Consider the following 27,874-nt stretch of genomic DNA (forward strand, 5'->3'; position numbering starts at 1 on the left):
AACACACTCTGAATATGAGCAAAGAACATGAATAGCATGTGAACAATGTGTAAGACATTCTGTCCAGGCGGGAGGGGGGGGAGGGATGTGTCAGGATAAGTTGGGTCATGTCGGTTCTATACAGGCTCTTGGATGTACTGACGTGCATGTGTGTGTGTGTGTCTTACCTGTTGAGGATTATTGGGCATGTATGGAAGCATGGTGGACACGTGAAACATGATCTCGTAGTCCTGGTAGGTTGTATACAGGGAGTGTGTTCCAGTTGAGTCCGCTGTTAAACAAACACATGAATATTAATAATTATAAAGCCAATGCACAGTAACAATGTCAATGTACCGTAAAAATAATGTACCGTATTTTTCGGACTATAAGTCACACTTTTTTTCATAGTTTTGCTGGTCCTGCGACTTATAGTCAGGTGCAACTTATTTATCAAAATTGATTTGACATGAACCAAGAGAAATGAACCAAGAGAAAACATTACCGTCTCCAGCCGCGAGAGGGCGCTCTATGCTGCTCAGTGCTCCTGTAGTCTATACACTGAGAAGCGTAGAGCGCCCTCTCGCGGCTGTAAACGGTAATGTTTTCTCTTGGTTCTTGGTTCTAAATAAATGCGATTTATAGTCCAGTGCGACTTATATATGTTTTTTTCCTCATCATGACGTATTTTTGGACTGATGTGACTTCTACTCAGGTGCGACTTATTTTACGAAAAATACGGTATGTGTGTGTGTATGTATATGTATGAAAGTATATTTATACAAAAATAAACACACTGGAGAACATGATCATCAGGTTTTATGAAATGTATTAATTGTATTGTGTTAATTCAACTTTTTACTTAAATAGTCATGGTTATAATTTGTAATAATTATAACATTTATATCAGAAAAATGCAAAACAGAAGCCTTATTATTAGTTATCACAGACATTTGGATACTAATGTACATTATTTTACAGCATACATTGTCTATCAAGATTAGACATATGATATGTTCCTGTAGCTCAAGTGGTAGAGCAAGGTTGTGGGTTCGATTCCCCGGGAACACATGATAGGTAAAAATTGAAGGCCTGAATGCACTGTAAGTCGCTTTGGATAAAAGTGTCTGCTAAATGCATAAATTTAAATTTTAAATTTAATTTAATATGATTTTGGATACGGAGTGTGTGTAAACAACAGCAGAGCTGTTATCTAGTCTGATTTAAATTATACTCTCATATATATATATATATATATATATATATATATATATATATATATATATATATATATATATATATATATATATATATATATATATAGTAAAAATGCAGAAACTTTTCTGTAAGGTTAGGTTATATTTATAACCAGCTGTATATAAAAACAGTGGTGGTCTATGGAAGGCCATTTAGATAGCCAAGTAAATATGTGTGTGTTTGTATGTGTGTGTGTGATATGAGCATTGAAAATGTTAAATGAAACAGAGCAGTGTGTAATTTCTGTGCTACCACATGGAATTACAGTATGTTAATTTGAGCCGTCCTGAGCAAGATTTTAAAATTTCACTGTGCATTCATTGAGCTACCCGATGTGATGCCTCAAATGTAACAAAGAAACCGTCAAAATGGATTTACACACTACGCTTTTGATGGTCACGGTGGGTTAGGACTGGAACTCTGATTAGCATAGAAGAGATGCGATTTATTGCTTGACACTTTATCTTGCTGAGCCTTTTTAGGACATGTGTAAGAGAGACAGAAAGCCTTGCTCACTTTTGGTGTCTAGCTGGGCAGCATATTTGTTGAAACCCCTCAGACACACAGTTTCTCCCAGCAGCTCGAGGAAGGCGGTGAAGGCTGGCGTAGCCTCTTCATTGTTGTACATCTCCTCCTCAGTGCTCTGTCCCGCTCGACACAGTAGGATGCCCACTTTGTGTTTCTGACTGAGCTATAGGACACACACAGTGGCAGAGTCACAGAGTCACTCTGCTATTTTCATTTTTGGGGAACTATTAAAGAACTTAAAGCTAGACTTTTGACACTTTCATCAGTCCCATGGGTCATCCTTTACTCACCCCCTGCTCGTCCAGTTTAAGAAGCTGCTCCGTGACCTTTTGTGTGCTGAGGGCCATTCGCAAACAGGACACGCTGAGTTCTGGCAGCACATACTCCAGAACCTCCTTTAAAGGCAAACCACGAAGCGTTCCGTGCTTTGCTGTGGACAGAATGGAGTCCTCCAGGATCGCTCCTCGTAGCGTGACCAGCTGCAGCAGCCACAGGAAACCATGTGGGGAGAAGCACACAGACAAACACACACACACACACACAACATCAAATGCCATCATATGACTGCTGAAATATCCTCTGAGAGCATGTGACAAGAGCATGAGAATGATAATGAATGGTTGAAAAATGGTGGCTAGAAGTGCCCACTGTGTGGCATCCTTTCCCCACTGCTCCCTGATTCACTGCCTTGCAGCATCTCACAAACTGACAACCTCACACACGCTGATGCTAAAGCCATTAGCTATTGTAAAATGAGTACAAACAGGTGGAAATCCTGGAATACTTAAAATATTTGTTTTTTTGAGGCTTGTGTTTCTGGTTTCTTGTGCTATAGGTCACACATCTTATGACGTCATATGACTGGTCACATGGACAGCCACCCATTCAATCATTCAGCTCGAACCTCTGACTAATATAACGCTCTTGAACCAGTTTACACATTCAAGGCTATTTCGAAACGAGTTAGGAGCACATCTACAGTGAGAATAATGACGATGTGTGAATGTGAATAAACCGAGTGGGTGAGTTTGATGTGTCCAGGCAGCCATGTAATCTGACTAAACCCAGCAGAGCAGCAGTCATACCAACTCAGCACTTTTCAAACACACCATTATTAAGCAAAAATGACTGCATGGCCTTTATAGAAATGTCTTGCATGCAAGGCACAAAAATGCTCAATTTATTTGCAACTTCAGTGTAACTACATTAAAACCCCCAGTGTAACATAAAAGAGATACTGAAAATTGTTTTGTTAATTTTTCAACCTTTCTCAAGCCACAAATTTAATCAGATTGCAGTAAGATCAGACTACAAAATGCTTAAATATTATGCACAAAAAGATGGCTTAAAGTGGCCAGAGAAGCCCAGGGAGACTATGTTTGTGGGTAAATGAATCGTCTTGTCATGGGTTTAAGTGAGCTGAGCCCCTGTCTGATCCAGGTCTAATTCATTTCATTTTCACAAATATCTGTGTCATACACACCTCATTAGTGCGAAAGATGATGCGGTACTGGTACTGGTCCTTTAAATCTTTGGTATCATCCAGTTTCTCTCTTCGAATGCTAAGAGCCACGGGCCCCAGCTTCTCATCGTTACCAAAGTAGTTCCAGTGCTCTGTGAGGGCAGAGAGAGAGAGAGATGGATGAATGAAAACAGAGAGAGGATATAAAAAAAGACAGATTAATGCCATTAATACAGAAAATGAGAAGAAAATAATTAATGAGGTGAAGACAATGGATAGGAGTTTAGTGGAAGTTGATATGATGGATGAGAGATGGAGGGAAGGACACGGGACAAAGGAGGGATTTGTAAGGGAAGCTCTACAAATCTAGGTCACGGTGGCTATAGAACTTCCTGTGGGTACTGTGAACATTCAAATCGAATAGAAAACCATAGACAAAGCCACTAATACAATATTGCACATGCTTGAGAATAAAGGAAGTTATCATTCTCCTGTGTCTCCTACAGCTTTTGGCAGCGGAGGATATAGACCTCTAAGACCTGAATTCGTGAATCTTGCTAAACAATAACTATACTATTTTTTAAGAACACGTTCTTAATTGAAAAAATGGATTAACAACAGAACTCTAAAATGGGTTGTGAATTTACGGTTTATGTCAACACATTCATAAATGATATACAGAGTCAGATATTTGAAGTTTAAATAATCTTTTTGGTTTGGGACTTTATCATTGCTTTCAAAAGATAACCATTACACAGTAATGCTGAAAAAAAGCTGAGAAGCTGAACATGGCATGTGGTTTATACATGAAAGAGTAATCGGTGTCTAACAGAGGAAGTGATTCAAGTTCACAATCCAGGTGGTTGTCTCCTGTGGCCATTTTGGTCTGATTTGACTACAATTTAAAAAAGGACCACAGTAATCATGTGATTCATCCACGAAAGTGACTGCATGTTGCACTATGTTTATTTTATTTTTTGCATGAAAAACAACACATCTCAGCTAATCTGTTTTCCTATATTTGATTATATGATTTACTATTATATGATCTGATTATAGCAGGGTGCAAAAATACTACATTAGAATAAGCAAGTGATTGGGATATCTTAAAATTTCCCAGTCTTAATTTCCTGTTGCCATTTGGACTGATGTTTCCTTAATCTGTCATCCAGTTTTCCTTAGCACAGGATATGAGTTCGGTTATTTTGTGAGGATACTGAAAGCTCAGGAAACTTGAGTTGAGAGAATTATAAGTCTCGGGAGCATGCAGATACGGGCTTTTTAATAACGCAGCAAAGATTTTGATACTACGCAGAGTGTTGCCCTTCCTGACCGAGGAATGCCAAGTCAGAACCGCTGTATGGCTGGCACCCCAACACACATCCATGCACACTGCTTCAGTGGCTCACTGACAAAGCAGAGGCATTTCACTATCTAAAACAAGGTGCTGCTACACTGGAAAATGAAGAAAACCGATAACGACAATTAATTGGCGCCACAAGGAAAAATACCTTGGTGGCCTGGAATCCTTCCTCATTAACTTAAACATTTAACACTCAAATGAGAAAAACAGACCATGATGAAAAGCATGGCTTAAAGGTGAAAAGTGTAATTTTAAAAAGTAAAATACTTTCTCTTTTCCTATCTTACAAGAAAGTAAGTTGGAAGTAAGCCAATCATAGGTTGATTTTCACCTTCACACTTCACCTTCAAGAACTTTTATATGGGACATTTTTATGTGCACCAAAATACCCGTGCTAAGATGGTTGCATTTTACACTGTTGCTTAGCTTATGTTGTAAGTTAAGATCTAAAAATATAAAAACCAGTCTGCATGCCCTTTCTGATTTGCAGCATGGTCACCGAAAACCCACTTCTAGATGACGGAGATTACATCTGGAATGGTAACCTTTATCTCACAAACTCTACTTAATAAACACAGACAACTAATTAGAGCATTCAGATAACCTCTCGTCTGCAAGGATTTATCTAATGTGGCTAAGAGGTGACGAACATGCTATTTTTAGACATTGTAGGGTTTTTGAAAGCAAAACCTTTAGCGAGATTAACATTTGGGAGGCAGATGTGTGGCAGGAAAGTAGCTTCAGCTCCATTTTGTGCTTCTGTTGGCTTATAGTGAGAAGCACTGATAATTTTGGCGTGCTTTGATAATCTCTTCCAAAGGATGGACTGCAGGTAGAGCCTGGGTCTACAGAATTTTTCTAAGAGTGTAAATCCCAAAGACCTGTCCTGTAATGAGCCTAAGTGAAGGGAAACCATTAAATACAGGAGGATAATTGAGGGTGGGGCAGGTTCATACATAAACCCCTCAATGAGGTGCTGCATTGAACATAAATGAGGTAAACCACGCAAGGGAGATTGAAATTGATCCTGCAAACAATCCAATTATGATATGCTGATGCATTGCATATTCTGATGTATGTAGTTGACCTGCCCAAAACAAATTACTGACAAACAGTTTCCTTTATCTACATATAAATCAGAAATGTCCTACCTTTCCCATAGAAGTGCTCATGGTAGTATCTGGCACCCAGGTCAACGTGCTCGATGCAGTGTTGCTGCAGTCTCTCCAACCTGGTGGCTTGAACCTCTGGTGGCACTTCAAGTTTGGACACACTGGCATTACTGCAACGTGGACGAAGCAGGGGCTCCACAATGCCAGCCTCTCCTCGCTCGGCCCATGAGCTCAGGAAGCTGACATTACGTTCCCTGTAGCTTCCGGTCTCATTGATGAAGTGCGGGCAGCACAGCAACAGCTGTTGCTGAGAGTTGGGGTTAATGCTAGCAGAACCACCCTGCTCTGAATGTTCCAGTCCTGGGGTTGATCCTTCCGATAGGTCCCTGACACTGAGGTCATCAGTGCTGGAGAAGCTGGGCTCCACTCCCCCCAGAGCAATAGCTCTAGAAACTGCCAAAGAAACAGCAGCTGTAGAAGCAGCTGAAGCTCCGGTGGCTGTGTTCCGCCGCTGGGCAGCGTAACTCCGACGAGCTGCCGCATCGTGCAAATCAAACAGAACGCTCTGAGCGTCAAAGTGGGCAAAACTCCGCACACATACCCAGGGTTTGGAAGACAATGTTTCGGGGAGTCGTGTGTCATCCGAGTCACCTCTTGGAGTCTCTGTTTCTCCCCGGCTGGAGCTGCGGAGTTTGCGGAATAAGGAGGAGGTGCCAAGAGACGACTCCGTGCCACCACTCTTTTTGCGTACACGATTTTCTGGGCGGTCATCGGGCCGTGGTGTCGACAAGAAGGCGTGTGAAGGGGGTCCTTCTAAAGAAGCACCAAGCAGCTCTTCAAGCTTGGCGGGGGCTGTGCTACGTTGGTCTGGTCGCTCCTTTTGGAACTGGTTGAGCATGTCAAAGAAGCTTTGATCAGAAACAGCCTGTACATTGATGGAAGATGTACTGCCATATTCCCGGAACATTCGGCCTTCGACCTCTGTTTCATCTTGCTCACTTAATGTAATCTCACTGTTGGAGCGCTGTCGGAGTAGAGCAAATCCAGAGGTCCGAAAGGTCGGTGGTGTGCCTGGAGCCCTCGTTTGACTTGATTCAAGGAAGTCACTGTCTCTTGTACCTCCCTGTGGTAACCTGGTCACATTTCCATGTGTAAGCCCATCCTCACTGTTGAGGTCATCCGGATGACTGCCCTGGCCATTTTCAAGGAGCGATTCTCGTGAAAGTGCCCTGCGAGGAGGCCACTCTGCAATCCGAGCCCGAACTCCCATTTTAGGCACGGAGACACGGGACAGGGCTGGATCGCCCATGGAAGAGTGGCCATTATGGAGGGGTAGACGGAGGTGGGGTGGAGGAAGAGGTTGAGAGAGAGGGGTGGCACACATCCCTGTGTCTCTATACATGTTTATGGAGCCCACTGTAGTCTCAGGGCCAAAAATGAGGGCACGGGTCGCAGGGTAGAGGGCATCCTGGATCAAGATTGCTGGTGTTCAGTTAGAGGAAGGAGAGATGGACAAGCTCCACAATGCTGTTGCTTCTTCCTCCCATTTTTTTTTTGGTAGGAAAGGACTCACCTTTCCTAATCCTTCTGGACCAACCTGGAAGCTCAAAGGCCACTTAAATCATAGACCTGCAAAAGGCAAAAAACAAAACAAAGAGACATTTGGTATGATTCATTTCACCCGGTTACTTGTATACAACAATTGAAAAACATTCTTTTGTGATTTTTGAGTTTGGGATCGTTTTGCTTTCCTTACCTACGACTTACTCTGAGCACTTTGGAATCACTACCACTCGTAAACCTTTTTTCTAATATTGTGATGCTATTTTGCTCAAGGGAATAGCAGTTTTGAGAGGAAAATGCAGAAAAAAGATGACTGAAACTAAAATAAGAAAGGAGGACTAGGATGGAAAACAGAGAAGAAAAAAACAGACTGGTAGGAAAGAGAGGAAGTGAGGTGAGAAGATTTCAGATGTGGATTCCTCATACTCTTTTGAGGCTAATCTCGATTCCTCTTCCTGGCAGATATTCTGTATTAAAGCCAGAAATATTACTTTTCTAAGCACCACAAATTAATTTCTCCTCTCCTCAGTGTCTATACTGATGGTATATAAAGATGAACTGTGTAAATATACAATCAACAGAAGCATTTACCAAAACCTCTAAGCAAATAATTATAAAATCTAGTTGAACATGCTACCTAGCAGTTGGCCCTTCAATATCGTTGCCTAATAGTCACTCAGTGTAATCTTGATTTGTGGATGTAAAGGAGCAAACCCAAAATCTGAAAGGTGTTAACTAGCAAAGTAAATATTAAGTTAACACCTACAGTACATCACCGCACACCTTGCTTCTCTGAAAGGTGCTGACTGATTTAGCAGCCATGAAAACCCTGACAAGTATGACAGATGGAGACGTTGGGTCAACAAGGTAAAGCATCCAATTATCTGAGAGATAGCTGACTTAGAATGTAAGATTAAGATTCTGCCCACATTCAGCTGCATACAAAAGGTTACATAAGGACTCGGTGCTGGATTACTGACGGGAGCTGCTGAGTGTATAATGAGGCAGACTGTTTTACAGGCTTAACGGAGAATGGTGAAGCATAGGATTGCAATAAACTCTAGATTTTAAACGAGACACTCAAACTTTGTGACAGAGAGAAAAGCCCCTCGAGTTCCTGGGTCTCTCCACATGCTTCATCCCTTGCTGTGAACAAAAGACAAAACAAAACTGACAGAAAGTCAAAGGACAAGACAAACTCAAAAAGACAAGATACTCGGCAGGGGCAGGAGCCGAGCAAACAGAGGAGCTGGAAGAGGGGAAATCTGACAGGCTTTGTGGTGAAGGAATCCGGGCAGGAGAGCAAGAGGGATTCTGAATCCCAGTGACTCGCTTTAATATGAAAGTCAGATTGAATCAGGCTTCGCTGACTCAATGAAAAAGCCACTCAGCATCGCCTGTTCCTCCGTGTAACTTTACGTTATCTCCCTTTTTATTGTCTCTCCCCATCTCTCTCTCTCAGTCACACTTTATCCATCCAAATATTAGATTACACATCCATAGATTGTCTCTTTATTTGTGAAGTACAGTAATGGCAACGTATTATATGTCTGTCCGTACATCAAGAGGGTTCCTTTCAATGCCATTGTTTAGAAATCCAAGTACCGGTCAAAATACGCAAAGCTATACTCTTCATTTCAAGGTCTGTCTCAGTTTAAGACATGAATGTCTACTGCCAGCATAGGCAGCTGCCACCTAAGGCATCATACCAACTATTACACAACCTCATTGACTGATTTGGAACGCACTACATGTGCCACATATAAATATCGTTCTTCAAATGTACTGAAAATGATGTTTCATTGATTCCAATAGATTTCAACGATTTTGTCAGTTATAACTGCAACAACGCTTCAGATCTGTAGTGTACATTATATGTTTATCTCTTTGCTATTAAATTACAATGATACATTGCTAATTCATTAAATGTATCTTACTTCAAAACAATCGCATTTAGAACTACAAACACAGTTTCATTACAAACAGTGCATGCAGTCATTCACAGTGTTTGCTCTCAGCTATGCTATTGGCAACAGTCAGTGAGTTCAAATGCACTGTGGAGCGCGGCCACAGAGCTGCACTGAAGGTGGCTTTTTGTTTCAAATGAATGTACAAGAACTTCAAGGCGAGTCTGTGCGGAAACCTCCCCCAACGTTTGGCTGATGCCACATCCCTGAACTGGGAAAAGCAATAATGAAATGTGTGAATAAGTGTGAGTATGCAGACTTTCAACTAACACACTCCTGGGAAGCAAGCCGACACCAAGTGCCAGATATGAAAGACTTCAAACTGTTTTTAATTGCTCACATGGTAATTAGCTCCGATTCTGCTACTTCAAACTGAGACCACACACACACACACACACACATGATTACATTTAACCAGTAGTGATTTCAATTCTATAATCTTAATGGAGTTAATCCGGGTTGATGTGAAGACACCATAATGCCTCAACTAACTTGGGTCTCTCCGAAAGACAGGGTCTGGATGGTTTGTGTGCCCTGGGGTTTTAACTCACACTCACTCCTCTCACACATAAAAACCCAGTGACTCAGCGTATACCTATCGTGGACTGCCAGGACAGCATCTGTCAATCACAACACAGCTCGCTTCCTCCATCGATTTGGTGTCACATTGTTTTTGGGGTGTCAGACATGTACCCCCTGGCTATAGCAGCTGGCCAGTGTTCAAAAAGAATAGACGTGCAGTGGAGGACAGGGGACGCATGTTTGATCTGCCCTGTTAGGGTTTATTTGACTGGGTGTGAAGGACAGAAGAAAGCTTGTAACATAGGGAATGAAACCTGAGGGACATAGTGAAGACAGGAAGGATGTTACTGTTTCATGAGGCTGTGTATTTGACCTGCATTTGCTTCATGTGTGCAGTCAGGGGCTGGTCATGATCCTTTAATTCACGAAGATAAGCAGTGAAGGTCAAAGGTGCATAAAATCCATGGTGTGAGTGAAAGCAAATCAATAAAGCAGAGAGAACATATGTAAATCTGAATGATAGATTATGGAAAGGTTGTGTGTGCATGCGCCACATGGTGGAAGTTAGAAGAACAAACAGATACACATTCTGCATGTTTACAATATTAGACTAGCCAGTGGGTTATCAAAGTTATCATTGAGTGTCAAACCAAACCGAACATATTGAATCAAACCCTTTAAACTGAACATTCAAAATCCAACTGAATGTGTTGAATCAAACATTAGGGACTTTCACCAAGAACTACAGTAAATGTTCTCCTACCACGACCATTTTCCTGGTTGCATTCACACTGCCAGTAGGAACTCTGAAGAGACACAAGCTGGCCGGCAATGACATCATATAATAATGGCATTCAGCAATGGCAAGAAATGAGGGTGCTGTGATCGGAGCTGTGTTTTGTTGTGTGTAATGGGATTCGTGATAACGAAGATGGAATGTAGATGTAGATCTGACAAATAAATGGCGTTAACATTATCTTTCTGTATATTTATGTCTTGTACCACTTTTAATACTGTTCTGTGTTATATGGGTGTTGTTTTGTCAATTGCACTTAAATTTTCAATTGTAGTTCCTATTGTGCTTTGTTAGACAATCCTCTAAAGTAGAAGTTCATTTAGTTCCACCCAAAATGCATTCTTAGAACTCAATTAATTCCCGGTTCCTGAGGTGTGAACACGCCAGAAAGATCTGTTCAGTAGTCTCTTTAAGAGATGACACAATTTAATTTTGTGGAGCTTCTAATCAAGTGCTAAAAAGCAGTGGCAAATGTTGTACAAAATAAATATCACCACTACTCATTTGCGTCAATAAAACATGCAACTCTTAGTTTCACTAACAAATTATATGTAATATCTAATTATTCATATTAAAGGGGTCATCTTTTTTTTTTTTACATTTCAATCATACTGTTGTGTTTATGTCTCATCTTTTTTCTTGACTTTATCAGCATTTTAATCCATCTTGTAGATAACCTGATGAGGACTGTTTGAAACTCTTTTTTCCACTAAATTTTTGATATGCAACGTCTCAGATTAATACGCCAGCATAGCAAATGATATGATCGCAAAACAATCAGGAAAAAAGGCATTACATGCAAATTTGAAGTTATGAAATGTAAATACATAGGCATAGTTGCCAGTGGCAATCTCAACAAAAACTTTATTTGCAATTTCATATTTTTGGTCGCAAATGCGATCGTTTTAGTCACAGTTGGAGCCCTGTCTATGATATTAACGTCAATGTCATGAACCAACTAGTTGGATGCCCTGACCAGTTTTGGGCAGTAACTAGGTACAGTAATAATATAATTTTTTGCAGTAACTAGCAGTGTAACTAATTACTATTATATATATATAAGTTTTCAGTAATAACATTATAAATGACATTTTTAGAGTAACAAATCCAACAAAGGCCCTGACCCATCTGTAATAGTAGCCGATTCTGTCATACAAACAGCAGAAAATAGTGATCTCAGGAGGCCAGCGGGTTACTAGGAAATGCCCATGTATGCCATCTGGCTGGCTTGTGATCAAATAGTGCACAGGTGTTCAGGTTTGTGAATATGACAGTCAAAGCAAGAGAACATGAGTAATCTGAGTGTCTAAGCACATGGCCAAAACAATCAGGATTAGTATTTTTTTAGGACTGGTAATTTAACGCATTAAATAGATTAATTAATTATGGATAAAAATAAAGCATTAAAAATTATTAATGCATTTAATGCACTTGCCCAACTGGCACAACTTACTGTGTTATGGAGCCTAGAAAATGTCCCTAAAATTCAAGATATGGGCAAATAAGCCCGTTTGAAATTGTGTCTCATATTTACATCACATAGTTTAGAAATATCACACGAGTAGTAGGCTAAGTGCAATATCATACGAGTGCAAATGTGATACTCATCTTATACAACAGTTCATTAAGAAGTTAATATTGTGTTATTTTGGACACAGTGTTGTCTGTTTTGCTAAATTTTGCCAACCAAAATATAAAGGCAAATCAGAACTGTTCATCCCCGAGCAACCCACAGCGGCATTTCATTTCTTAATCCATGTTTTGAACGAATTTTGTTGAAACATTTGGCACGTTGAACCATTGGCCATAGTCGAGTTGGATTTAAAGTGGTGCAGCATAGACCGATCAGTGTTTGACATCAAAGTACCGTGAGAGCGATGCAAAACCACAAGGAGTCATCTGCTCTCTAAAGCTCTTGTGGTTCTTGGATGTCACACACCGATCGGTCTGATGGTGATGACGCTTCAAATTGAACAAGCAAATGATTCAATGAACCATTCATAAAGAACCATTTCCTTCACTCCTGAATGAATCAGCCATTTGAACAAATCAAATGAATGAATAAAGTTTTTTATTATTTAGAGTATCATTTCATTAAAGAAATAATTTAATATTTTCATAGTAATAGTACTAAAATTAAGAAAATAAATTATTAAAGTTATAGTTCACCCAACCAAAAATGACAAATCTGCCACCATTTACTCAGTTGGTCCAAAAGAATATATGTAATAAATTTTATCAAACAAAATATTTCTTGCTGAACCTATTTTTTATAATCTCTGTTTGATGCTTTGCACAACAATGACTTTAAATGATCTTTTCAGAGGGATTTCTCAAAATGTGATGTGCGATTAATTAGATTAATTAATCACCACATCATGCAATTAATTAGATAAAAAAACAGCCCTAGTAGCTTTATAAATAAAGGTGGCAACTATCCACATTGTACCTGATGGCGATAGAATTAAATACTGACCCATTTATTCAACTATCCAAGCAATACCCACATGACCTTGTAAGCCATTTAAAACACCTGATCAAGTTTACGTCAAGCTGGCAGTATACAAACTTGATTGGCCAGGAAACCAGAATCTCTGGTTTTTCAGAAGAATCCAGAAGCTGAACAAGAACAAATGAGAGGAGGAGGAAGTGAATTCCGCTTAAGGACAAAAAAAACTTGAAACACCAGTTTGCCCTCAGGGCTCCTAAACACAGCAGTATACACAGCATAGTCACGCATTGTTCATTTCATTGAGAGATGTGCCATTATCACACAACACTAGGAATATGCCGGTATCAAATTTTCCTGTTGCAGTTAATTGCTAATGCTTTTATCACAATATACACATTATCACGGTTTTGAAATTTAGTTTTAAAAAGTATTCATAATACATTATATAAAAGGTTAAACAACTTTTTTCTTATAACAAAAATAACTGAACATTTAAACACAATAAAGCAATACAGAAAAATAAAGTTAAAAGTTTGACATAGATTAAAGTGCAAAAGAACTATAAAGACCAATCGGTATCACTTTACAATAAAATCTCTTTAGTTCACCATTAACATTCACAATAGCAAAAAGCTACATTTGCTACAGAAATTATTAATCTTTGTTAAAAAAAGTCTTAGTTCATGTTACCTCATTGAATAACACAGCTGAAACTTTCGAATTTAACAATCTGTTATTAAATATTGGAATACCTAAGATTAATGAATGTTTTTCCACACAAACACACATCACGGCAGAGAAAAAAAAGGTCAGCCCACACACCAGACGAACAAATCAATTATCGAAACAAGATGAGGCTGCAGGCTGAAGATCTCCAAGGTGGGGCGTGAGAGACTCAAAGACTTAAACTACTTCAGTCTGTGCGCATTGAATTTATTTAATACACGAGTTTCACATTTTGAGTTGAATTACTTAAACTTTTCCACAACATTCTGATTTATTGAGATGCACCTGTATGTTGAACTGAATAATTCTAACATGCCAGTGTTACAAGGTTGATAATACATAGATAATGTATATTATGTTAAAATATGTTGCCTAGCTATGTAGTCAGCATACAAACATGTCAGATCAAATGTTCAAAAATGTCTATGATGCTCAAAAATGGCCTCTGGTTATTGAAGTCGCTATATTTTGAAGCCAAACACACTGAAATAAACATGCAGGCTATATCGTTCCAACATGTCTATGGTACTCAAAAAAAACATTAAAGAAGTAGGGGTCAAATAAATCATGTTTAACTGAACATTATAATTTGCCTCATGATGCTCCAAAAATGCTGTCTAGATCGTCAGCTCTCTAGCTCATGTCATCTAGCTCACCAGGTCTCAACTGTCAAATCAAAAATATTGAATCAAACATTTCAAAGTGAACATCCCAAATCTGAATCAAACATGTTTTGCTGAACAATTGAACAATTCACTGACAATGTAAAAAAATTCACTAAGTAGTCACCTCAGTGACTAATTTTCAGTGTAAAATCGAACATGTTGTATCAAACATGTTTTAGTGAACATTCCAACATGCCAAGGACGCTCAGAAATAGGAAGTGTGATTAATCGAAATTGTCATAAAATCACGATTTGAGCGTGCACAATTTCTAAATTGCTTTATAGCACGATTTTCCATGGCCATGACCTCCCACAGCGAAAATAATTAATATCTAGCGCATGAGCATAGAGAGAGTTGTAAGTGCACAGGACACAGTTTTAGAGAGAGGAGAGACACGCGCGTAAGAGCAAAGGAAATCCTAGGGCTGGGCGATATATCTAACAATATTATCATGCGCAGCTAGTCAGTAAATCTGGTTCCGTGATTACCGCTAAATCCCCATCACCTGCACAGAGCCGTAGATCACTGACAAGCTACGCAATATTTTTTTTTGTCCATATCGCACAGCCCTACTCAGAAATGCTATCTAGGCAGTAAACTTACTAGAATAATGTTACTAGGTTTTGAACTTGAATCTGAACATGTCAGCTTGAATGTTTCAACTTGTCTACGATTCAGCATCAAAATTGTTGCCTAGGTAAGCTTTTAGGGTCAACAAATATAATGTTCCAGCATGCCTATGATGCTCAAACATTCCCACGAGATATATTTGGAGTCTGAAATGAATCATGTTTAATCATACACATCAAACTGCTCAATAATGGCATCTGAGTAGGGAGCTCACTAAGTTAAAACACAGACATTAAGATGAGGCAATTTAGAGTCTAATGCAATACGGTGAATTCCTAGCTTTAAGTCATACGTGAGTTAATATTTTACCAGAGAAAGTCCCAGCAATAAGTAAGCCATGAGTTACAGTCAGTCCGTTCCTTTTGTGGGCGTCACCAAGCTGCCAGAAGACGGAGTGATCTGTCAAAGAAAGAAGAGCGAGATGTTAACATTGTTACTACCTGCTGCAATAGAAACTGCCGCTCACCAAAGTAACAATACGAGCTATCATTGTGTGTTACACATGTGTGTCAGCAAGCCTTTTTGAGCTTCAGAAAGAGAAACACAGCAGTTAAAGAAAATAAAATGGCACATGTCAAAATAATGAGCCTGATATTATGAAATACAGTGCATGAGTTGCGATCCAACAGCCATGTGTGAAATAACAGCAGATGAGGCACGTGTGGCACTGCCAGCCGCAGGCATCTACCCACCGTCTCCTCAGACAATAGAGTCAAAGCAAAGCTGATGGGTACGACCTGACAGCTGCTGCTCTTGCATTACTTACTACTAATACAGCTCGCTCTTCACACACACACACACACACACACACAAATACGGAAGGCTTTACAATGTCTCCTCGTAGTAAGGGACATCAAAGGCAGCCTAAGCCTGATTCACAGCTCATGAATTTCGGGTTTATCTATTGCACACAGACGTCGCCTGCATAGACGCATGCTGATTTGGAGGGGAAGATAGAAAGCATGTGTGTGTTCCTGACCTGTTATACACACACACACACACACACACACACACAATGGTATTCAGAAGAGACAGAAAGAAACACACTCCGGCACACAAACATTTCCTGCGGGTGCAAACATTATGGCCCGACAGATTCCCGCCCATCAATACTGATCAGTTCAGCTCTAGTTCCTCTCCCGACTGTTTGTGTGGAGGTGAAGTGTATGCCAGCGGATATCGGCTGGCAACGCTGTGTACCTGCTCTGGATCGTTTAGTTCACACTGGGTGTCTGACGCGCTCCCGATTCCATCGGTGAGAATTTACAGTCCTGATTGCCACTACAGCAAATCACATTACAGTCCAGCGCTGCTTCACCATGACAACACATTACAGCATGCTCCACTTCATCCAATTAGGCCTGCCAAGAATCAAAATACAGCACACCAAGGCAGTGGGCAGAGAAAGGGTATTTTGAGGTTACAAACACAGACAGCATTCAGTGAACAGGCCCTACAGGAAAAATATGCATGCTTGTTTATGCCATGTAAGGACGTACAAAACTAGTGTTGTCAAAAAACCCGGTACTTCGGTACCAAGTCGGTACAAAAAAAATGAAGATGTCACGGTACCAGGTTTCTTTAAGTACCAGTGGTACCGAGGACCCGGTCAACCTGGTTCTTGATGTTTACAGCGCTATGATTTCCGCGAAGCAGGAAGGAATCTCAAAATCCAGTCATGAAAATGAAACTTATATTTTAATATGAAAAGTCACGGAATTTGTCAAAGTTAGCAAAAATTTATCAAAACAAATCTCCATTTGGACCAGTTTCTGTAAATGTTAGGATGCAAAAGTTGGTTGAAATATGAATCCTGCATGAATGAATGAATGGCAGAGACTTGCGGGTTTGTTTACTACACAGACTGAAGCGCGTGACGCTTGCAGTAATTTCAGCATCTGCCGTCTCAATGAGGACATAAATACATAAACAACATCACCAGAACTGTTCTGAGTCACTTCACAAGCATTTTACCATTTCATTTGAGAAAAACCAGTGTCAATTTAAAGCTATTCACGGCAACCCTTCAAAATAAAAGTTAAATTTTACATAAAGGCATTGTGCTAGAAATATTACTATTATTTAGTAGAATGTATGTGATACTGCTACTACAGTTAACTTTTTTTTAAAGAAATAAATCACACAATATTTCTCCCATGTTTTAATTTTAATAGCAAATCCCCTTTACCTCGCAAAAATAAAATGTTTAAATTTAATTAATTAAAAGACATTAAATTTGGGTGAAACTTTTTATAGTTTTTCACAATTATATTACTTGTAGAAAAACTTTTAACACAATTGTAAATAAGTATAAAGAATGGCATTGGTTTCATTTTTAGTGATAAAAAGTGTGTGTGTGTTTTTTTTTATTAGCATATTTTAAACATATTTTTGTGTTTTGCTTTGGACCTGAAATTGGTACCGAGAACCGTGGATTTTCACTGGTTTCACAAATTTTGGTACCGTGACAACACTATACAAAACTACGTTTTTAAAAACAATTGGTTGGTGGTTTCCTTCTACGAATAGTCAACTAACTGGACCTGCGGAAGTCCTGTATAATTAGGGTTTAGGTTCATCTGACCGTATGAATGTCTTTACATGAGACTCATTTTGGTGTTGGACTGGGACAGAACACAATGCATTGGAAAAAAAAAGTGTGTAACTGCAAACAGCCTGAGGCTAAACAAAAAGCTAAATAGCCAATATATATACGCACATATCAAAATAAATAAAATATGCAAAATAGTCATATTAAAATTCCTCATAACAGATTAAAAATTCCTGTTTTACATATATCATTAGTGGGACAGCAGCTGGGAAGACACTGCAGGCGCTGCCGCTGCAAGAAACTTCAAAGTTTGAGATGAGGAGGATTATTCCATCTGAGCCGCATGAATATAGTAAAAAGTTGCTATTAGTGTGACTATTTCAGTCTCTATAACTTCCGAAGGTTTCTGTAAATGAGTGAGACTCTAAATGCACATACAGCAGATCCTCTCAAGGAGTTATTCTCTCAAACAGAGCCCTATCTGCCTCCAAGCACTATCTGCATGATGTAATGTCTCCTCGGCTCAACTGTTCTCCTCTTAATTAGTTCTACTGTCAGATTTTTTCTGGGTTGCTGCCCTAAAAACATTAAAATCACTCTGCGAGGCTTTTGAGGACAGTTTCCCAGTATTACTTCAAATTCAACAGCTGAGAATTACAACTGTTGGAAGGATGACAGTGGAAACACAACATCCTGACATTGAGACGCAACTGTAACAGAATAGAGGGCCCGCTGACAGCCTTCGCTGGAACAGAGAACGAGGCAGAGGGATGCATGTAAATGATAGAGAGATTTTTCCATCAATTTGGACAAATAGCAGTGAGCTTACAGTAGAGCCGAGTAGATCGGCTGCTAAATGAAAATTTGAAATGCTGCGTTTGGGAAGACTGCAGAGGGCTGAGGGGACCTCACTTCTTTCAATGCATCCTTTAAAACAGTGACAGAAAAGACAGTGCTTGTGTGCAAACATAGGTTGACATTCAAAGGAAGCACCACAAAGGGTTGGTAGGCCATGCCTTTCGCTCTTCCTGCAATATTATGAGAGGCAGGGAAAAGAAACCTGAGCAGAAGGACAAAATTAGTGATGCACCAAAATGATTTTTTTTTACTGAAACTGCAGTAAATTAGTTATTTTAATAAGTTTTTAATTATTACCTCTAAGACGTGATAAACAGTTAACAACAAGTACTGTTCATTAAAATGTTAAATTTACTTAGTGTTAAATTCTGCTTAGATAAAATACAGAATTAGTTATGCTTACCCTCTATACCTGACTATAGATAATTACATTTTTAAATATTGTATTTTATTAATTAATTTATTTTCTTTTTAATGTATTAAAACAAATTTAGAAACAGAGGCCTAAAAGTTTGACCTTTTATATACACTGGGGTTAAACATTTGAGAACAATCTATAAATAACAGATTTTTTCTGAAATAGTTAATCTTCGTCTCTCAAAATTTGAAGGAATTTTAGTTGTAGGTATACCACTCTTCTACTAACATTGACAAAATAACAAAGGCATTTCATCAAAAACTTTTACTTAATTGAAAACACAGTGATCAAAATGAGAGAACATTAACCACTGTAGCACCAAAGAAGATTACAACTAAAATGTTGGAGGGTTGCAGAAATGAGGAAGTGTAGAGGCTCCTGTGTTTCTCACACTGTGCTGGCGTGATCTTGGTGGATTCTTCCTCCAGTATCCTCCACAGTTCAGTAACTGTAATGGGTTTCTTAGCCATAACTTTGTTCATCTTGCAATCTCAGTGAAAATTGGAGGAATGCTCCTAGTTAAATAGGGTTTGTCATATAATTAAAGGAAATTAGCACCAGGTGGCAGATTAACACTAGTAATTATCCGTAAACACCAGAGGTATCTGTTAGTGTTCTCTAATTTTGATCAGAGTTCTTTTTAAAATATTTAAGTTTTTATACTGTGCTTCATAACACACAATTCATTTATGCAATTTGCTTAAAAACCTGCCCTTCTACTCTTGATAACTTCAAACAGAAGTAAACGGTTGCCTAGAAATAAGGACATTTTAGGTTGTTCTCTATTTTTTGTTCTCCACTGTACTGTTATACCCCTATTATGTTGGGTAAATGGGAAACTGAAATCAGTTTGCTGTTCGGGTTTGTTTCATGTTCTCAAGTTATTTTTTTACATATAGCTACTTAAGCATTCTTTTTTGGTGTTTACAGATTGTAGCTTTTCCACATCGAGTGGCCAAAACAGATGTGAGAAGCACTAATTAAACATTGTTTTAGTCAGTGGTTTTGGCCCTCCAATCTACTCCGACCGGAACCAGAATGTTAGGACAAAAAATTCAGTCTATATTTTCTTTTACTAAAATTCAATGCGTCACTGGACAAAATGTATATTAAAAAAGTGACTGTTGAACGAGAAGAGGGGCACAGTAATGCATCTTTCATATGGAAGGGCTTCAGACTCCCTCGGAGTCTCAGTATGGCAACAACTGCAACAACATACACATAACAACAGCCTTTACATGCCGCCGAGTCAAGATCTCATTTCATATATGATTTTAGAATAAGCGCATCACTTCAAACTCACAGAGACAACAAAAAGCTATTCATGGTTTTCTGAGAATCAATCTCTCAGCATGATCTCATCTCTTACACCCCAATCCTAAATTCACAGAGCCACGATAAAGCCCACACCGCTGCTGGAATCATACTGTAAACACTCAGAAACACACACTACTGTGTCTCCATCACGGCAGTCATGTGAGGCCTCATCTGATGTTGGCATGCACATTCATTCTCGCCCGTCTGATCTCACTGTAAGAGCTGTACATATCTCACTCACTTCTCGTGTTGGGGTAAACAGCGTTTCGATTCACGTGTTGATGGCGCTTCTTAAAATGCAGTGCAGTCGAAAGCCCTTGAGAAATCGGAGATTACATAAAAGCCCAACTCAGAGCACAGACCAGCCGTCGCACACACATCGACTGCTTTAAAAAGATCTCTCAATGACAATCAGTAGGAGAGCTGCCAAAGAGGTAATTTCCATCTATTACGCCTGATGACTAATCACTATCCTTCAGTTCTAAGAAATTCTAGAAATTATGCAACAGTGGGAGATGTCAACCAAGTCTAAGTGAAGAGAGACGCTAATAATAATTCCTGGCAGTTTCCTTTTTTTCCTCCAGACTTATGCTCAACAAGGGGTCACAGTCAAAGCGAAGGCTTAGGAAGCCATTAAAACAGCTTCTTTGTGATAATATAAGGCATACAACTTAAAGGTTTCATTTTTGGTAGCTTATGAACTAAAAAGGACAAACAATGACCCAGTGACCCCATCATGGTGCCCTTCAATATTAGTAAATTAAGTAGACACTACGGATTTTCCAACTGCCAATGCAAATATTTACAGCAGTATACATTATATATATACATTTTATATTTACATTGGCTCCATTTTTTAGTGGATCAGCACATTCCACAGTAGTAATTAATGACATTAACTATGAACATAATCTACTAATGTCTGCTAGTGCTAATTTTTTATTTTACCGTATTTTTCGGACTATAAGTCGCACCTGACTATAAGTCGCATCAGTCCAAAAATACGTCACGATGAGGAAAAAAACATATATAAGTCGCACTGGACTATAAGTCGCATTTATTTAGAACCAAGAACCAAGAGAAAACATTACCGTCTACAGCCGCGAGAGGGTATTTCTCTCGGTTCATGTCAAATTAATTTTGATAAATAAGTCGCACCTGACTATAAGTCGCAGTACCAGCCAAACTATGAAAAAAAGCGCAACTTATAGTCCGGAAAATACGGTAATTAAAAATCTGTTTTGTTAAAAGATTTTCACATTTTAATAGTCTCTTTGGATCAATTTAATGCATCCTTGCTAAATATATACATGATTTCATTTTACTGACTCCAAACATGTCACTTAAGTGAGGCCACTATACTATAACGATATAAAGTGAGATTATCAAGCGTTTTGATTCGCACATACTGACATTCTTTGAATGATCCAAGTATGATGTGCATCAACTCCACGGTGTTTTAAAAAGCAATGTACACATGCTTTCAGAAACAGACCTTTTGTTTAAAGCGATCCTCCAGGAACCGGGGATCTGGCAGAGTCTCTCAGTCTCATGTTTGACCCAAAGCAGGAATGCAGGGATTCAGGCCACTTCCTCCAGCTGTCTGCCTCCAACCCTTCTCAAGCCAGAGAACACCACTCATCTCCTCTAGAATTCTACACATCCCCCACACTTTTATTTCCTTACAAACTTTCCCTTGTTCTTTCCATTCCCCTTATCTCTATTATTTGACATTATTTGATATTATACAAAATATTTTTAATAGAATATAATACACAAAACTAAGTCCCTTCTCTCATTCTCTCTGTTGGCAAACTTCTATGACTATGCCAACAACCCCAGGAGTCCTGATAATGATGACAGCATACAGGACTGAATTACATCCCCACAGCTGCTAGAGCTACGTCCCTCTCCCGAGAGGGTAAACATACACGACTGCACACACACACAACATTCTGCTCTCTAGTTGGCACACATAACTACTGTGTAAAATACGGGTCACAGGAAGTACTGGATATTCACTTGTTTCCAATTACTGAGCTGTCAACACTAGGTACTATTCAGTATTCCTAGACGATACTGTTTTTGAATGCTGTCCACCTCAAGTGTACAAACAGTTCAAACCCTCATTAATGCATTTAAACTTCAAATGAGAAATTGAAACCACAAAAAATACAGTTTGTTTTGTTCATTTACTGAACACTTCATTCGAATGATTCAAACTGATAACTAGAAGTCTATTGTGAGATCAGGAGAAATTCATAAAAGTTGTGCTCATTTGTGAAATTAATTAACTGGATCAATTAATGAATTAACCAGATCCAGACATGCATCTAGTTTAACACAGATCCTCAGCTGATCCCTGAAGGGACATGCTGTGACTAACATTTAGCTAGGTGAGACACAGCACAGGGGTCCATGGAGGGTCATTTGGGGGACAATTCATCCTGCCCTTTGATCAAGTGTGTCATCACATAATGAATGTGTATGATGAGAGCTGTGCCATGAGGGGCTGAAGACATAACCAGTAACTGTAGCACACTGCAGACAGCCTAACAAGAACCGATGGACCTAGTGACGAGGACAAACAACATCCGATAGGGCACAGATGAGGCTTTACAGGCCAGGCTAGAGTGAACATTCATGAGGGAATGCTAAAGCTCCCCTTCCAGTTTTAGCTAAAAAAAAAAAAAAATTAAAACCCTACCCTAGGATAGACACTCACTTCGGATTAACATCGGGTCAATCAAAGATTAAAATTCCTTTTCTCAATTATCTCAACTATCACATGGCAGACATTTTTTATTTATTAGATATTATATTTTTTTATTATCATAATGTATTGTTGTTGTTATTAATAACAATTATCATAGTAAATTTTTTTAATATTAACTAATAATAACACGAAAAAAGTCAAATTGTGCTGTTTATGAACAATATTCATAAACAGACAACAGTTATCTTATTTAGGTTAAACATTACTTTGCAGAAAAACACTTGATTCTACATTATTATTATTAATAATATAAACACTACTTAATAATAATATCAGTAACAATAACAATAACAATCAGTTAAAGCTGCAGTAGGGAACTTTTGACGCTCTAGCGGTTAATAAACAGAACTGCTTGCGTCTTGCGGAAGAACATTGTAGCCGGAACTACTTCTCTCTGTTTATGTCTATGAAGAATCACAAAGGTACTGGGTTACTCCGCCGCGGTACCCCAGAAGCAATCTAAAATAGTCCGAATATAAACACTTGTTATAGGTGCACCCTAGTGATTCAGGACAAGCTAAAAACACGGTTTGGAAAATGGATTCATGGTGTACTCGCTTATTATGTTCATTTTTCTACATTTTGAACACAAACAAAGTTACGGACCGCAGCTCTGATTGGTTGTTTTTTACCGGGAGCGGATGTATTTCTGCAAATGGCAACAGGAGCCAGAGGAGATTGATTTTCATATTCTACTGTCAGGACATAATGACAGGTTTAACAAATATGTAAAAAATATATTTTTACAAAAGTTACCTACTGCAGCTTTAATATTATTTTAATAATAATAAAACAATTATATTGAATAAGTACTATTAATAACACTAATAACTAGCCATTTACGAACAAATTTTGGTAAACTATTGGCAGAATAATATTGGCAGTTTTTGCTTTGTTTGGTATTAAAACTTCTACGTGATTGACACAGATGTTTGTTTCTGGAGCTTAACTGCACATCATATGGTTCTTGTTTTTATAAACAAACACAGATGTACCTAACCCTCAGAGGAAACGCTTTCAGATAAACTGAGATTAATAACTTAATCTAGTAACTCATGAATTAGGCTGCTATGATCGGAAGGAATGCAATAGAGCTGATTGAACAATAACTCATTTACATGAGCACAAAAGGTCTCTGGTCTCTCATATTTGTATTTGTCCACCTAGATTTTCCAAATACTTCTGGTGTCAGCTCCTTTTGCAAAAAGATTTGCATTGAAACATGTTGAGTGATGCCACTTGACACACATGCATTACGTATAAAAGGCAAAGACACTCATGTGTTAAGTGTATATGATCATTTCCATGCTAATTTTCTCGATCAGACAAAGCTAGTATGTGGTCCAAACTCATGAACTGAACTTTCTCTAACCCCAACAAACCAACATCACCAAGCACACAACAGCATGGGTCATGAGGAATTAGAGAAGAGGAGGAGGGTTACTGTAGTCGAAAACAAAAGAGTCTCTGACACAGTTCCTATTCTGTCTGCGCTTCTCCCTCTTTTCAAACAAAGAACTATGAAGCGCTGCATTTGTGAATAGAGAAAATGCGAGAGAACTCAAGCGCATCTGCATGTATGAAAATGTGCAAGTCTATAGAGCTCTTGTGCTTTCACCAGCAGATCAGTCTCCAAAGATGCCCCAGATCACTTTCTCTGTTGTAGAGATCTTAAGAGTGGCTCTTTGTGGGAAAGGCCTTTTCAGAGCTGTCATGAGAACCAGATAAAGCAGAAGCCAGCACTGAGAACGATGGATCCAGTGATAGAGATAATACGGTCACTCTATTCCAAATGAAACAACGCCTTTCTCTGAGTCACACACTCTAACAATGAGATGAGAGAGAGAGAGAGAGAGAGAGAGAGAGAGAGAGAGAGAGAGAGAGAGAGAGAAGGGCTTTGTGATCCATGTTAACTAGAAGAGGGAATTTCATTCTGTTCCCAGTTCAGGACCCAAGGGAGTCTGTGTCTTGTTTGTGATTGTTTCCAAGCACACATTCAGCTCTAACATTTGATTTTCCTCAACACTCATAACAGAAAAGTTCAAAAGAAAACAACTACATCAGTTGGCTAAAAACATTGCAAAGGAATCTGCCATGACTAAAAAAAAAAAACTGCTCCAGACAAAGGTCAGTCACGCCTCAGTAAACAAGGAATCAAGATCTAAGGGTAGAACAATTATTCTTTAAAATCAAAAGATGTCAAAAACATGTTATTATTTAGACAGCTGGAGATAAAAGATAAAGCATGTTGAGGAAAACCTGCACTAAGTGAGAAATCTGATGCTCTTCTCTTACACAAGTGAATCATTACATTTCTAGTTTTCAGGCCCTTATTGTCAGTTGTGTGGCTTTTTAGGATCAGCTTGTGTTTTGAGACCCAGCTAAAAGCCACCGTGAGTCAAGAGAGAGACAACACCGCAGAGGAAAATAATTAAGAATGTCTCAAAATATTTAGGTGGAAAGAGAATGACTAACTCACTCAAAATGTACAAGTTCAGAAATGTTATTTTCTTCACTTTTCCCAATTTGGAGGATGTTTGCCTGTAGAAGAGGCCAACATCTGAAGAACAGAATAAGAGAAAACAGTGTTCAGAATATCATCCTACTCTTCTTCACACTATTTACTGCAGCATCTAGTAAGGATACTGTGCACAGCATGCAAAGTTTCAACCAGAATACCCACATGACCTATATTTGCCAAAATGTGCGGTATACAGCACACTGCATGGAATACAAAACCCCACAATGCAATGCACTTGACATTTCCAGAGTTAAAAATGAACCAGAAGTAACATTGCTCATGAATGATTTTCAACATCATCCTTAACTCATTTTGTTTGACCAGACTTCCAATAGTCTGCCGTTTTACATAAAATTGGATTAAAAACACATTTTTTTTTTAATTTATTTCTATCTTGATGAATCCAAAGTGATGAGGTCTTGTGACAGTGAGGATATCAATGTGGCATAATACAGTTTTTATTATTATGCATGCAATAATAAAAAACATGCATAACTGCATAATCTGTTTCAACTAGACTTTTCAAATGTTTGGGGTCAGTAAAATTTTATAAAAATAAAAAAAAGTGTACTTTTATTTGGCAAGAATGCAAATTGACAGTAAAGACACTTATCATGTTTCAAAATCTCTATTTCAAACAATGCTGTTTTTTGAACTTCCTATTGAGCAAAGTATCATTGATTACGGTTTCCACAAAAATATGAAGCAGCGCAACTGTTTTCAACATTGAAGGATCATTTTACACTGAAGACTAGAGTAATGTATTTCACTTTATATGTACATATTTATCTTATTCTGACTATATCTGCATATTTAGGCTATTGCTGAACAGTCTAAGTACTAAAGAACTAAAATAGTCCAGACTACTACAGGAATACTATATCCCTGGTTAATCTTCCTCTTCTTTTTATTCACGCCATTAAACACACACAGGCACAAATCCAACCCAATATAACTGCTCTTTTAGCCATTTTATCAGTGTACATTGATTCTCGCTAAAGTCTACACGCTTGCAGGAACAAAAATCGACACATGACCGCCAAACCTTTCTTCATGTCATAATGTATAACAAGCGTATAGTGTTCTGGTCTTCATATGGCGTACTAAGCAAAAGGTCTTGCAGTATTTATGCGGGGTGACCGCACAGGCATGGCGCTGCATGGCGATCAGTAACACGGCTGAACTGCAGAAACAGCAGTGGACCGCTATAATCACCGACAGTGGCTGAATTATTCATGCCCTGGGCTCCTCCCGGCCTGTGTGTGTTTGTGTTGTAATCCAATGACTGCTGAGTGTATCCCCACTCTCCTGTACGTCACATTCCTGAAGCCCGTTTCTGGACGTGTAATGTTTGCCCTGCAATAAAACACCAGCATGCATACATTTCCCCAGCCAAAACACACAGTCTAAAACACAGACATTTGTCTGGTAAGTGACTGATGTGGTCTTCGATGATGTCGAGCAGAGTGTTACACCCCACCCACAATCCCGTACAAGTCTCGACATGTCTGTGCACAGGAAACCAAAGACAAAAATTCAGTTTAATGGTAAATACTAAACAGAGTGTTAGCGATCCATATTAAACCAGCTCTATGGTCACAATCACAAAGGACCAATATTTTTGTCATTCCTCAGATTAAGTGCACATTCCACAGGGGACAAATAAGAGCGTTCATGCGTTTGAGTCATGGAGCATACCCACTCGGTCAGCAGTTAAGTTCGACAGCGTACATTTACGGGCCTCCACATCCCTTTGAGATATGTTGTAATCTAACTCCCCCTCAATCTCTTACTCCTTTTTCTGCCAGATGGACAGAGTGGGAAAAAGGGAAGCTGTAAGCCCACTGGGTGGCCTTGGCCGAAGCTGTTAGCAGTTTGCTGTTAGCACTGTAATGAACTGCAGCTCCTGCAAACAATTAAAGCCGAGGGGAGAGGTACTGGAAACCAGAACCAACTGTCTGTTTCCCCAGCAAGCCAGCCAGTGCTACTGACTTTACAAAAAAATCCTGCAAAGCCCACTGTTAGTGCACAGTACATATATGTGAACTGATATTAAATTGGAATGACAAACTAGTACTTCCCATCATGCTGTTTAAATGAAGAGAGCATCTTAATCTACAATCTGCAAATGAACAAGAGACATAACTGAAGGAAAGCAGTTCCATTCAACTTTGGTCGGGGGGCACAAAAAGCTTTCTCAGACCATCATCTGTCCGCACATGTTCCAGATTCCTGGGGCATTTATTGTTCGAAGCCATACACTCACAAAAACAAACAATGAATGCGAGCAAGCAGAATCCCGACGGTGACGCTGTACAGAGTGTATCTGCATCTGAGCTTTTAGCGCCACAGAAACACTGACAATCTAACGCAGACCCCGCCCTCAACACCACTCTGCTGTTTTCAGCAT

The 27,874-nt window shown here is 39.0% G+C and overlaps 1 protein-coding gene across 2 annotated transcripts in view; it reads right to left on the bottom strand.

Annotated features, from left to right (window-relative positions):
- The window catches only part of sipa1l3 (signal-induced proliferation-associated 1 like 3), a 75,367-nt gene that overhangs the window by 25,015 nt on the left and 22,478 nt on the right, over positions 1-27,874 (bottom strand). The window contains exons 1-7 of one of the 2 annotated variants that reach the window (XM_026230982.1): positions 16,224-16,358; positions 15,333-15,422; positions 5,741-7,330; positions 3,248-3,378; positions 2,055-2,243; positions 1,753-1,927; positions 168-271 (exon numbers count right to left, since the gene is read on the bottom strand). In XM_026230982.1, the coding sequence (XP_026086767.1) occupies positions 168-271; positions 1,753-1,927; positions 2,055-2,243; positions 3,248-3,378; positions 5,741-7,103 (1,962 nt within the window). In that variant the 5' untranslated portion in view covers positions 7,104-7,330; positions 15,333-15,422; positions 16,224-16,358. Of the gene's footprint in view, positions 1-167; positions 272-1,752; positions 1,928-2,054; positions 2,244-3,247; positions 3,379-5,740; positions 7,331-15,332; positions 15,423-16,223; positions 16,359-27,874 lie in introns of those variants that run through there. The other variant, XM_026230981.1, reaches the window with a different exon arrangement.

Source organism: Carassius auratus, chromosome 43, assembly GCF_003368295.1.
Source record: "Carassius auratus strain Wakin chromosome 43, ASM336829v1, whole genome shotgun sequence".
NCBI lineage: Eukaryota > Metazoa > Chordata > Actinopteri > Cypriniformes > Cyprinidae > Carassius > Carassius auratus.